Source organism: Quercus suber, unplaced genomic scaffold, assembly GCF_002906115.3.
Source record: "Quercus suber isolate HL8 unplaced genomic scaffold, Cork oak 2.0 scaffold_28, whole genome shotgun sequence".
NCBI classification, from domain to species: domain Eukaryota; kingdom Viridiplantae; phylum Streptophyta; class Magnoliopsida; order Fagales; family Fagaceae; genus Quercus; species Quercus suber.
Genome location: NW_027069493.1, coordinates 346803 through 359668, shown reverse-complemented (window position 1 = coordinate 359668; position 12866 = coordinate 346803). Strand labels below are relative to the sequence as shown.

At 32.3% G+C, this 12866-nt stretch overlaps 2 protein-coding genes across 2 annotated transcripts; one reads left to right on the top strand and one right to left on the bottom strand.

Moving 5' to 3' along the window:
- The first annotated feature begins 7995 nt into the window (after nt 1-7995).
- Nucleotides 7996-10329, top strand: LOC111992823 (uncharacterized). Its single transcript, XM_065769312.1, has 5 exons — nt 7996-8436; nt 8515-8585; nt 9458-9520; nt 9631-9732; nt 9947-10329. The coding sequence occupies exons 1-5, from the start codon at nt 8061-8063 to the stop codon at nt 10058-10060; spliced, it is 726 nt and encodes a 241-aa protein (XP_065625384.1). The 5' UTR covers nt 7996-8060; the 3' UTR covers nt 10061-10329.
- Nucleotides 10330-11110: 781 nt separating this feature from the next.
- LOC136065738 (translocon at the outer membrane of chloroplasts 64-like) lies at nt 11111-12774 on the bottom strand. The gene is made up of 4 exons (XM_065769302.1): nt 12622-12774; nt 12267-12467; nt 11316-11443; nt 11111-11233 (listed from the first exon to the last, which is right to left on the bottom strand). Exons 2-4 carry the CDS (start codon nt 12366-12368, stop codon nt 11137-11139), a joined length of 327 nt encoding a protein of 108 aa, XP_065625374.1. The 5' UTR covers nt 12369-12467; nt 12622-12774; the 3' UTR covers nt 11111-11136.
- Nucleotides 12775-12866: the final 92 nt, after the last annotated feature.

The window sequence follows — 12866 nt, the reverse complement described above, 5'->3', positions numbered from 1 at the left end:
CGTACTTGAGGTTTTTTATTCGTTTGTGAGGTCTCATTCTAGATGTAAGAAATTACCAAATTCTTGGGTTTTTATTACTCTGCTTTCAGAGTAGACTTCGGATTTAGTGATGAATTGAATTTATTGGAATCTTCTGAGTTGTGTTATAAGGTGGAGGAGGTTTGATGAATTTAGGTTTTGAAGTAATCTGCAAGAGCAAGACGCAAAGAGATGCAGTGGTCTGTTTTTGAGTAGATAACACACTTGTACCCCAAGCAAGTCAAGTTTTTTTACAAATATGCCACATTGCCACTAAACCCTTTTTTTTTTAATGTGGAAAACACCCAAACGTTGTTTTCTGAGTTGTGTTTTGCACAATGAAAATTAAGTTGAGTATTTTGAAAACAGAAAACTGAATGCATGTGTCAAACAAGAATGCAACGGTGAGGCCCATGAGTTTAAAAGAAAAAACGCAAACAAAAATCAGAGACTCAAAACAGCCTTACCAAACAAGATCTAACAAGCAAATCAAATGGATCTTATAGGCCCAACAAGTTAATTAACAACCGTAAATATAATGGGTAGAATCCAAAACCTTTGTTTTCTTAAATGTCTTGCGTTGTATCAGTAACTAGGTAACAAAGGCAAGCAAGCAATACAAAAATCCTGGAAACTTGGAAAACAAGGAGAGCAAGTACTTTTTTAAGAACTATAACATATTGATATTCTTTGTTCCTATAAGGGACATTATCTTTTATAAATAATCTTTTAGCCGAATTCTCTAGTAATGGAATCACATATTGTTGGGAATATTACACACAAAGTAATAATAGAAGAACAAGGTTAACACAAAAGACAAACAAAAAATAGATAACTTAGAGGCACTATATCATTTTCCTTAGACAATATTTGCCTCCCACACTTTTGTTGCTAATGGATTATCGCAAATTTGTCACCAAGATACAACCAAGATGTTGGGTTCTACAAATAGCAATTCTGGAGAATGACCACATGATTTCTTGTGTTTCTCTCAAACTTAATCTTTTGTGGAGTTAGTTTTTTCAAGAGAACATAAGCCCTCTATTTATACCCATAGGGTTATGTTTCATGAAAAGGCACATATGGAAAGTTAGTTATGTTTCAAGTGAACATAAGCCTATTTCATGAAAAGGCACGTATGGAGAATTAGTTATTTTTTTCATAAAATGGTAAACAAAGATTGAAACCTCTTCAACCTTTTTGAATAGTTACCAGAAAATTCTGCAAAAAATTCTAGAAAATTTCAGAAAATTAATATTTTCGAATTTTCATTTAGAAAATTCCAGAACTTGAATTTTCACTTTATAAAACCATATTCTCCTAACTCAAATATCATTATTATAACCTATCCTTATATATACCTATATATACAACAATCCCCCACTAGGCTATAATAATATATGTCTTACTTGATTGATATCCTATCATGCATAATGGATGGTATCTTTCAACTTAAACCTCCCTTTAGTGTAATTGCTCAAGAAATCAACAGAGTTAATGGTGGCTTGGTACTTAAACCAAAACTCTTATTTGTTGAAATCGAAAACAACACACACATAAGAACATCCACAACACATTTAGAAATCCAAGTTGTTAGCACTATTATGGCCTTGTGCTCTACCCGGTTTAGTGAACATGTACAAAAGAAAACTCTTTTACTCTTGCTAGAAGCAACACCACTCCTATGTTCACAAAGGTGAAGTTCCTTCTTATGTCCCTGTTACACAGACATTTATGATTTATGAACTTCATTAAGAGTTCAAAACTCATCCTCAATTTCATCATAATAGTCTGCACTAATCTATCCTGAATGAGACACAAATTTAGTGCTCTTACTAACCACGTATCAATAGCATGTTGTTACCCTTTAAACCTCTTAGATATAATCAGTTCAAGGTTGTGTTCCCTCTATTGGTGATTCTCTTAAAAGAAGGATTTTAGTTCCATTCCAATGAATGTTATCCTTTACCAAGTCTCGAGACACACTTCAGTAAAGAACCTATTTTATATATAGAATTACGTAGGCAATGGACTAGTCCAACCACACTTGCCTTACCTTACGTATTCTTGTCTTAAACTTTTAAGTCTAAGTTCACATTGCCTACCATATACATTGTATACCAGTTCAAGGTTGACTTGCCTCATGTATACCATATGCATTGTGGTTTCAGAATTACAGTACAAGGAATGGCTCACTATGGTCGTGGCCACGACACTTTATCAAAACCTTAGCCATTTTCTTTCCTTGCCTGTTACCATTATAATCAATGCTCTCAATTTAATTCTATAATAGAGTAAGAAATACACCTTATTTCTTTAATGCTTACACATAGCACCTCCACATGTAGTGATTATCTAACTAGACATAGATGTTATCACTCACATCAATAATAGAATTAAACTTGAATATTCTATATAATAGATATTCATCACAATTAAGTACTTTCTAGTGATCAACCTCGAGTTTTAGAAATTTTGAAAGTCTACATACTGTGAAGGCAATGTCTAGTTTAGTTCCACACATGATGCGCAACATGTACTTAATTCACTAGCAAACTCAAGTTATGCATCCGCCCTTCCAGTAATTTCTTTATTTATTATTGGAATCAAAGTGTCTTTGACTCTTTAAAGATATTAAAATCTAAGAAGCAAGTTCTCAACACAATGAGATAACACAATTCCCAATAGAATGAGAAATCACTAATCTCAACACAATGGGATTACTCAAATCTCAACAAAATGAGATAACATAAATCTCAAAATGAGATTAATATAGTGCACATCTCCACTATATTTTTTTTACTTGATTCTCATTCATAAAAGACTTTCATTTAATTAAGTAAGAAAATAAAACTCACAGGTCTTTCAAGAAAACTTCCTTACCAAGATCACTTTCTAAGAAAGTCACTTCACATCTTTATGATGCATACTCAAATTATATGTGGAGACACAATCCAATATTTCATTATTGATCCTTGAATGTTCAATTAATGAACTCACTTGTACTCTCTTTATTTCACGAAGAAGTACTTTTAAAATAGGATCACAATATGTGCTTGTTTAAACTCAAGACATCTACCACACATGGCAGAATTTAATCACAATGAATTTAACATCCTTCATTGTTAATTCTCAATATCTTTATCAAGTACATCTTTGATGCACATTAACATTCTTATGAGTCCATGACTCGTTTAAGGGTTATACCCCCACACTTTCTTGGAAATTATAATTCCACAATTTGAGTTTCTAAACCCCACAATTTGGGTTCTCAACCATTCCAAAATTCACATATATACACACACTATAATTACATATATCAAAATGTAATAATAGAATATAGTGAATTTCTTTAAAATTATATGAATGGTTTTAAAGATATCAAACTAATAACACAAATAGTTACTAGATATCAAAATTCTATCTTTTTCCCTTTGTTTCAAACCTTTTACTATTAACCTTAGACGAAAAGATTTTATATCTTATTCTAATACCCACTCACAAACAATTGGTTTTAAAGCTAGATGTAGATCCATTAAGACCCAATTATTATTAAATAATATCAAGTCTATCTCATCATTAATAGCTTTTACAATAGAAAGCTACATCTGTTTAGAAACACAAAACTTGCTAAAACTTTAGCATCACTTCCCTCAAAGAATACCATGGGTATTTAATTAGGACTATACTTTTATTACCTTTAACAAGGTAAACAAGAGCTTCACACGAAATAAAATTTGGATTAAAATCCTTTTTGTTTCTCAAACTTTGACTCCACCTTTGTTCACTTGGTGAACCACATTTAAATCTTTAATATCACTTAATGTGATATTTAAGATTGGAGTCATTTACTCGTGTTTAAGTAGGTATCGGGATATCCTTGAAATCATCTTTGAATTTAAATTCAATAAATTCAATATCCTTTGATTTCACTCTTATATTAGACTTTTAAGTCTAAAAAACTACATATCCTCGAATTTACTCAAGACCTACATATACACTTTATATAGCTCTTTGACTAATTAGTGATCTTTGGTCTATCATTTACAAAAGGTTAAACACCCCCACAGTTTAAAATGATAAGCATTGGTCACATTCTCATTTCATAACACATATGAAATACTTTTGAGATGAAACTCTATTATGCACATAGCATACACTAAGCAAAGCTTCTTCCCATTGATCAAATAGGAACTTAGCTAATTGCACTCAAGTTTACAGAGTGCACCATATCAAATAGAGTTCTCACTTTTGACCAAACAATTATATTAGGGTGTATAAGGGACTGCACTTTAGTGTATTATGATATGTTCCTCACAGAGAATAATATACATTTAGAAATATTCATCATTTCTAGTTAATACACCATTCAATTCAAATCATCATGCTTATATAAATTATATCATGCTTTGAAATAAATTTCAAGAATTTGAAATTTAAAAGTCTTAATCTAGCATGCCACAAATAAAGAATCAACAATATAAGGACAACCAAAACATATTGATAAATAACACTCAGATAGTATCATATCCATTGCCTACTAATATCTCATTCTTGGACAAGACCATTCTTAAATAACAAATTGGCTTTTCTTGATATTAGGTACGTGAAAATATAGCATTGGTCAAGAGAACTTACTGCCAAAACTCAATTTCACTTTAACAATGCACTTTCCATGAACTTTTGTTTTACTGTGGATGTCCACAAGCACCTCTAGTTCTATGGAAGACTCCTTATAAGTCTTGAATTGTGCCTTGTAGTTGCACACATGCAACATTGCACCTGATTCAAAACCCCAATTTGGAAGGATTTGTAATTACAGCCATATGAAATATAGTGATCTTTATTACATACATCGCTCACCATAGCAATAATGTCCTTAATGATAATTGCTTCATTGGCATTTCCATCTTCGTCCTTCTTATTCTTTAAGAACTTACATCCTCAAATGTAATGGTCTTTCTTTCCACAAAGGAAACATGACATTCTACTTATCATTGTTGGGATTCTTATAGTTGTTCTTCTAAAACAATTCACACACTTATTCACATTCAAGTTTTTATAGTTCTTACTAGAACTTCCAATTTTAACATTGTTCACATTCACTTTAGAATCAATGTTAGATGATACACCTCTAACCAGACTTTCCTCTTCAATTCAGTAATGTGGTCTGAATTGATCTAAAGTGAGATCTTCTGACATGTTCCTTAATGTCTTGACATAGTTTAGAAAATCACTTAGAAAAATATTCTTATACTCTATCACTTTAAGAGTTTAAATTCTCATCCTTTAGATTTTCTACTTCACTTTATAACATTTAAACATGTTAAAATTTCATTTTTATATCTCAATTCAAATAAATTCACAACACATGCAAATATTCTAACAAAGAAACCCATCAATCAATTTAAAATTCAAATTGCCCATGAACAAGAAATTCATACCTTCAATGTTCAAACTATGAACATGGCTTTTAATGCATTTACAATGTGAAAGAATCATCACCTTGTCTTGCCAACAAAGAAACTTGTTTCTTTAAGCCTTATTCCATTGAATCTTCTTTACGATCGATTCATCATTTGAAGAACTCTCCAAATCCAAGCCAATTGCTCTTTCTACTGTGTAAAATTGGTTCCATCAAAGCGATCCAATTTCACCAAACCATGGTTCAACATCTTCAAAGTTGTACCATCATTTACTCCTTGTCTTGTAGTCAAATATTGTCTAAGATTGTTGGGGATATTACACAAAGTAATAATGAAAGAACAAGGTTAACACAAAAGATAAACAGAAAATAGATAACTTGGAAGCACTATATCGTTTTCCTTAGACAATATTTACCTCCCACACTTTTGTTGCTAAAGGATTATCGCAAATTTGTCACCAAAATATAACCAAGATGTTGGGTTCTACAGACAGCAATTCTGGAGAATGACTACAGGATTTCTTGTGTTTCTCTCAAACTTACTCTTTTGTGGAGTTAGTTTTTTCAAGAGAACATAAGCCTCTATTTATACTCATAGGGTTATGTTTCATGAAAAGGCACATATAGAGAGTTAGTTATTTTTCAAGTGAACATAAGCATGTTTCATGAATAGGCACGTATGAAGAGTTAGTTATTTTTTTCATAAAACGGTTAACAAAGATTAAAACCTCTTCAACCTTTTTGAATAGTTACCAGAAAATTCTAAAAATTTTCAGAAAATTAATATTTTCGAATTTTCACTTAGAAAATTCCAGAACTTGAATTTCCACTTTATGAAACAATATTCTCTAAATTCAAACATCATTATTACAACTTATCCTTATATATACCTATATATACAACACATATAATATAATACGAATTTTGGAGAAAGAAAATTAAAAGAAAAAAAAATCTAAAATGTCACAAGGGAAGAAAGATTACTAGCAATTTAGAACAAAAAATGAGACATGAACTGGCATATATGGGCACAACCAATCTAACCTTTCCTTTATTTTTCTTTTTGCTTATTTTTTATTGTCAAATTGCTTATTTTTCTTTTTAGCTTTATCTACAGTACTCTCAACAAAAGATTTTCAATTTTCACTAAATAAATTGTTCCCAAACAGATACACACCAATATATTTTATCATCTAGATTAATTGTTATTGTCATTCAACTAATATATTTGAAAGACTCATCTTGTTGATATTGTCTAACTTCCGTCTAAGCTAAGTGGCTTGGCCGCCAACCAATACCATGACCATGCAAAATGTGTTTCGTTTCTAAGTTCTAACCCAAAATATTGTTTTTATTTAGTCAAAATAATGCATGCATTTTGAGAAAGTATTACAATTTGATATTATGAATACTTGCGAGAATGTTCATGTTGAGATGTTTCCCATTCTGAGAAAGAACTTTTAGTTTAAAGTATACATGATAATTTAGAAGTAATTTGATATTTGTTCACCTTTAACTAGCAATATCACGGTATTGAAAGTATATGTTGTGGATTATTGAATATAGGAAAATGATTAGCTTTGAAACATATGATGATATAAGCACCTTGACTTGGTATTGAAGCTAAGTCCTAAAAAGGGGATTGCACTTTTGGTAGCTCCAAAAAAAAAAAAAATAAAACAAAAATAAAACAAAACAAAACAAACAAAGATTTTATTAGTCTTAGGTTGTGTTTGTTTCCGATGCTAAAGAAATACGAAAAATATTTTACAGTATCAGTTTTGTATGGGTTGGCTGCAAAAAAACTCAGTCAAACCAAAAATGAATTTCAATTGTGTGTAAAATTTCAAGTGTAAAACCATCACTCCAGCTAACTCCACTGCCATCAGTGGGCAATCCTCTCATCGTCAATCAAGGTAAACTTTTCCTCCCTCATCCTCTCTCTTCCTCCCTCTACCACCAATTTTTCTCCCTCTTCCTCCCTTTGCCACCATGTCAAGATTTGACCTCACTCTCTCTCCCTCTCCCAAGATTGGTGTCTGGTTTGAGAAAGATTGGATTTTTTTTTCTTATTTCGGATTTTATATTTATATATTGGGATTTTCTATTTTAATATTTGTTTGGAAGTGTGAAAATATGATAAATTAATAGAAAATGTGATTTTTGGAGAATTTTCAGGAGCAGAACCAAACATCTTAAAATATTTTTCCAAATCATTTTTTGGGATGCAATTAGACACTTGAAAATATTTTCCTTTTAAAAAAATATTTTCAATTAAAAATAATTTACACTTTAAAAATATTTTATATTGAGTCAAACACAGCCTTAGTTTCAAAGATGGACTTGGCTAGCTTTAGCTCCAAAAAGGAAGCTACCTTACAAAGGTTCTCGGTCATTTAAGAGGAGTCACATCATTATTCAACTAGGGATGTAAATTGAAAATTTTAAAACATGAGTGACCAAAAAAAAATAATGACAGTAATAATCATTAACAAATCAAAAAAGAGGGAGTAAAATGCAATTTGGCCAAACTTAAAAAGTGTGGAAATGTGGGAACATTGATTCCACATTGTTCATTTCCCGCGCTTGCCAAGCCAAACAGATACCAAAACCCAAAATGGAAGAAGAAGAAGAACACAACCCCAACCCCTGCCCCTGGGAAGCACTAGATATAGACTTAGACGATGAAGAAGAAGAGAACCACTCATCATCACATTCACATTCACTACTACCGATTCTCCAACGCTGCTCTCAAACCCTAACCACTCAGTCCCAATCCCAAACCTCGAAGTCAAAGTCTTCCTCGCCTCCGCTCATTCCAGGCCCCGCCGGAGAGCTTCAATCTGCAATGCACCACCGCAGAAGGACCCAAGAGGAATTGGTCCCTACTCAGGAGTTCATAAGGAGAGCTGTCGAAAATCCTCATCGCCACGATGATCGTGATTTCTCTACCAATCCCTGGCTTTGCGCTCTCGATTTTCTCAGCCATCAAGGTTTTTTATTTTATTAATAGATTTTGAGAGTGTTAATTGCCTAATTAGTGGTTTCTGACTTCTTCGTTTTTTTTCAAGGTAACGGCGTGGCGACAAGGACGACTCTGAGCTCAATCAAGAATGGGCTTAATTTGGAGAGAGTGGCTCAGGTATTGATTAATTATTGTGAATTTTATGATATTTGGATTTGTTTGTTTCCTGAGAAAACAAGAGGACAAGATGAAATAGGAAAGTGGATTTTATTTAGTTATTAGTAAAAGATTTAGGAACTGACATATGAAATAATTTTATACTTTAGATAGTTCAATTAAGTCTTTGAAGTTAGCCTCTTCCATATGTATCAAGATTATAGATATAATTTTAGCAACAATTAGAGGCTTCTTATTTGAAACACATTATTTAAATTTAGGTTAAAATATTATTTTCATCCTTAAAGTGTGCAGGAATTTCTTTTTTTGTCCGTAAACTTTAAAAGGTAAAAAAAAAAAAAAAAAGTCCTTAAACTATTGAAAATGTTTCACTCTTTGTCCTTAATTTTTTTTTTTTAAAGATCTTTTTTTTATCCCTGAACTATTGAAAATGTTTTTTTTTTTTTTTCATCCCTATTTTCACCCCTAAACTATTGAAAAATGGTCTTTACAAAGTTTAGTGACGAAAAATGAACTACATGCAAACTTTTGGGATGAAAATAATATTGTAGCCTTTTATTTATTGTCTTAAATACATGGTCGGTATTTAAAGTTTAGCACACAAGTGATTTTAGTTCCTAAAGCTTAAAGTAGTCATTTTTAGTCTCTCAAATGACATGGACAAACAAAAAAGCAGGCATGTTATCACTCCATAGGGACTAAAAGTGGTTACTTTAAGTTTGTTAGAAACTAAAAGCGATCATTTTAAACTTCAGAGACTAAAAACACTAATGAGCTAAAGTTTAGGGACAAATGGTGTATTTTAGTCTAATTTTTTTAGAACTTGACGATTATATGTTGTATTCTGATTTTATATAGTTGCTTGCATTTAGGTTGTTGCCATTATCAAATCGTGCACACCAAATGGTCTTGGTGACATGATGGTGACTCTGAAGGTAAAATTAATAAAATGTGGTGATAAATGCAATGTGTATTTCTTGTTCACCTTTACATTAGTTGTGTGGGTATTGAGTATTTCTCATCTAACTTAAATGTTTGATTTCAGGATCCTACAGGTTCGATCAATGCTAGCATACACCACAAAGTTCTTAGTGAGGGAGAGTTTGCAAAGGACATATCTGTTGGTGCAGTTTTAGTCCTCCAGAAGGTATGATTTCATTCTTTCGATTGAAAGTATTTTGGTTTGTAATGAACGTGTTTAAATCAGTATTTCTATCTTACTAAAGTAAAACCAGCATTTTTTTTTTTTTTTTGAAATAATGAAAACTTGAAGTCTTGAACTTGATTCTGTATTCATGTTGTTTACATTTGGGATTGGTCAAGACATGTTTCTCATTATTTACTTATACATTCATTTTCAGGTTGCTCTGTTCTCCCCTTCACGCTCTGCACACTACCTGAATATAACACTAAGCAACTTGGTCAAGGTACATGTTCTTCTGTTGTTCGCAATTAACCTATTACTTGGGGCTTAGTGCTTCTAGTAATAATAATAAATGAATAAAAGACTTCTTGGAGTGAGTGATTGTGGTTTGGCCACATTGATGTCTTTTTTCATTTCTTTGACATATTAGAGGTTAGAGGACATTAGTACTTGGGATTTTGTGTTTTCTGAACAATGAATGTGCTTCGGATATATGTTTGGCCAGTATCAGTGCCCATTTTGTTGATATCCACTTGTCCATCAGCTATGGATCATTTTCCTCAGTATGGATTTCTGCGGTCACTGGTATAGCTTGGAGTGAATCTCTCTAGGATACTGCATGGTGGGTACATTGTCTAATATTGCATAGTGTTATTTTTTTAAAGTATCCAAACAAGGTATTTGGATTTTAATTACTCGAATCCAAATCCACATGCCCAAATCCTGCCATCCAACTCTGGTTTTCATTTTCTATTGATTGTAAATTTGTGTTTGATTGTATTTTTATTTGTTATATTTGATTGTATATTTGTATTTCTCTTTTTTTTTTTTTTCTTTTTTTTTCTTTTTTTTTTTTGGGCATATAATTTGCTATTCCCCTGTACAGCTGACTGCACCTAACTGTATACAGGTCTAGTCATAACAGACACGTAATGACATAACACTTAACCAAGTCCTTATTATGCAATAATATAGTAGCAAGTTTCTCTTCTATAATTCTTAGAAGGGCTTGAAAGGCATGCTCCTCTAAATCAATTAAAATGTGGAAAAATTAATACCAAGAAGTTCAAAAATATATATTCAATAGAAATGTTCCTAGAATGATTTTTTTTTTTTTTTTTAAAATTAAAACTACTCATGCACCTGGTGAGCCAAGAAGTTATAAGTTATAACCTCACCCTCCACCTTACCCTTACAAAGGAATGAGGTGTCATTTGAATTAGAGCTCATTGTCAAAGTTCCCAGAATAATGAGATTTTAGTATATAATTATAACTTTACGCATATTGCACCCAGTCAAACAGACTACAACAATTAGCAGTAAAGTAAAAACAACACTAGGGACAAACCGTTGTTGGACAGCTAGCAGAAGCAAATTCACTAATACTTATTAAACCCCAACATAAAACTAAACAATTGCACCAACAAGTGTTTTGGGGAAAAAAAAAATCACCTTTTTATCAAGATTAATAGCTTGAGTACAATCTGCCTCTGCTTGTAGGTAACTGTATGGGCAAAACAAACTGGTCAAGAATATCTAACATGACATTAATCAAGGAAGTTAAACTACCAAGTTGATGGTAATACCTCCCCAGTTCAAGATATGCTAAAGCCCTGTTACTGTAATATGTTGCATTTTTGCCGCTAAGTTTGATAGCTTCAGTGTAAAAGCCAATAGCCTTCTGCCACTGTTTATCTTTGAATGCTTGGTTGCCCTAATTCATAAAATCCAGTGATATGATTTAGCAGAAAAGCACCAAAGTACATAAAATCAAGCATAACTAAAGAATTCTTCCTCCATCCCCTTTTGTTGATCCTCTATTCCACTTTCATGTCTCAAAATGTTGTTCTCTTTGGGAAGTCATTGGACAATATCTATAGCTTTCCCAAAATCAATACCCTTTTTTCATTAGCATTTTTTTAGTATAAATTAAAGATGATAGTTTTAAAATTTTCATTTTTATTTTTATTTAAAAGACAATCTATTAAATGTTGTTTTCTTAAAAAGGTGGATTTCCTAAACCAGACCAACAAAAGGGGACAGAGTATTTAGAAAGAAAAAAAATTAAGAATACAGAAACCCTAAGAAGAACAAGTATCCATCGACACTAACTAGCACATCTAGTATTGGTCAAACAGTACAAGTATTTTTCTTACTGTGCTTGGTAAATTACACACACACCCAATGGGTTTTGAACCCACGACCACACCCTCCACCCACACTTGTGAGAGGAGAAATGACATTTGATCCAGAAGTCATTAGGCAGATGATACAAGTACAATAAACTGAACTCCAAACAGCTGGAAGTTTCTGTATATCCAGTGAAAAAATAAATAAAAGTTAATCATTCTTTACTAGTGAGGTGAATGGAGACATGGCCCTACATAGAGACAAGTGGCGTAAAACACTAAAAGGATACATATAACTAACCAGGCCCTACATAGAGACAAGTGGCGTAAAACGCTAAAAGGATACATATAACTAACCCGAATTAGTTTCAATTAAGGCTTAGTTGAGTTGAGTTAATCATCACATACCTTTTCTTTAGCAATCTCAGCAGATTCTTCCTTGCTGACAACATTTCTTGATACTTTGGATTTGGCAGCAATATCAGCCTGCTCCTGGAGAGTTGCATACATGGCCTGCGTTGTATCTAGTAAAAAGCGATCACCCCCATTCCTGGCTATGAAGGACACTGAAACAGGACACTTGTTGTGAAATCCTAGTGGTATTGTGACCTGAAAGGAGACATCAACAGGACATAGATGACATTTAAGCAGTACACATAAGTGTAGAAGAAAAAACCCCACAAACAGCACGATTTTTCAATGTTAAAGATTCATGAGAAAGGAAAATAATGTTTATGAAACCTTATATGAGAAAGAGAATCACCTGACAGCAACCTGATATGCTAGCAATACTCAATAAACTACATGCACGGCGCTTGTAGTCCTCTGATAGGATCTCCTTCCCACCAAGTTTTGGAGGAGGATCAGCAATGGTAGGGATCACCAGAATCCCATCATCCTAAAGAAAACATCAAATATCAAAACAAGTATAATTAAAAATAGAGCCTANAATTTTAAAATTTTTTTTTTTTTTTTTTTTGTCCTTAAACTATTGAAAATGTTTCACTC

Bases quoted from the DNA above. Each gene is read 5' to 3' on its own strand.
- LOC111992823 (XM_065769312.1), top strand. From the start codon at position 8,061: ATGGAAGAAGAAGAAGAACACAACCCCAACCCCTGCCCCTGGGAAGCA. The intron at 8,586-9,457 runs GTATTGATTAAT...GCTTGCATTTAG, and splicing joins ATTTGGAGAGAGTGGCTCAG to GTTGTTGCCATTATCAAATC. The intron at 9,521-9,630 runs GTAAAATTAATA...GTTTGATTTCAG, and splicing joins ACATGATGGTGACTCTGAAG to GATCCTACAGGTTCGATCAA.
- LOC136065738 (XM_065769302.1), bottom strand. From the start codon at position 12,368: ATGTATGCAACTCTCCAGGAGCAGGCTGATATTGCTGCCAAATCCAAA. The intron at 11,444-12,266 runs GTATGTGATGAT...TTTATGAATTAG, and splicing joins CTGAGATTGCTAAAGAAAAG to GGCAACCAAGCATTCAAAGA. The intron at 11,234-11,315 runs GTATTACCATCA...TTGCCCATACAG, and splicing joins GCATATCTTGAACTGGGGAG to TTACCTACAAGCAGAGGCAG.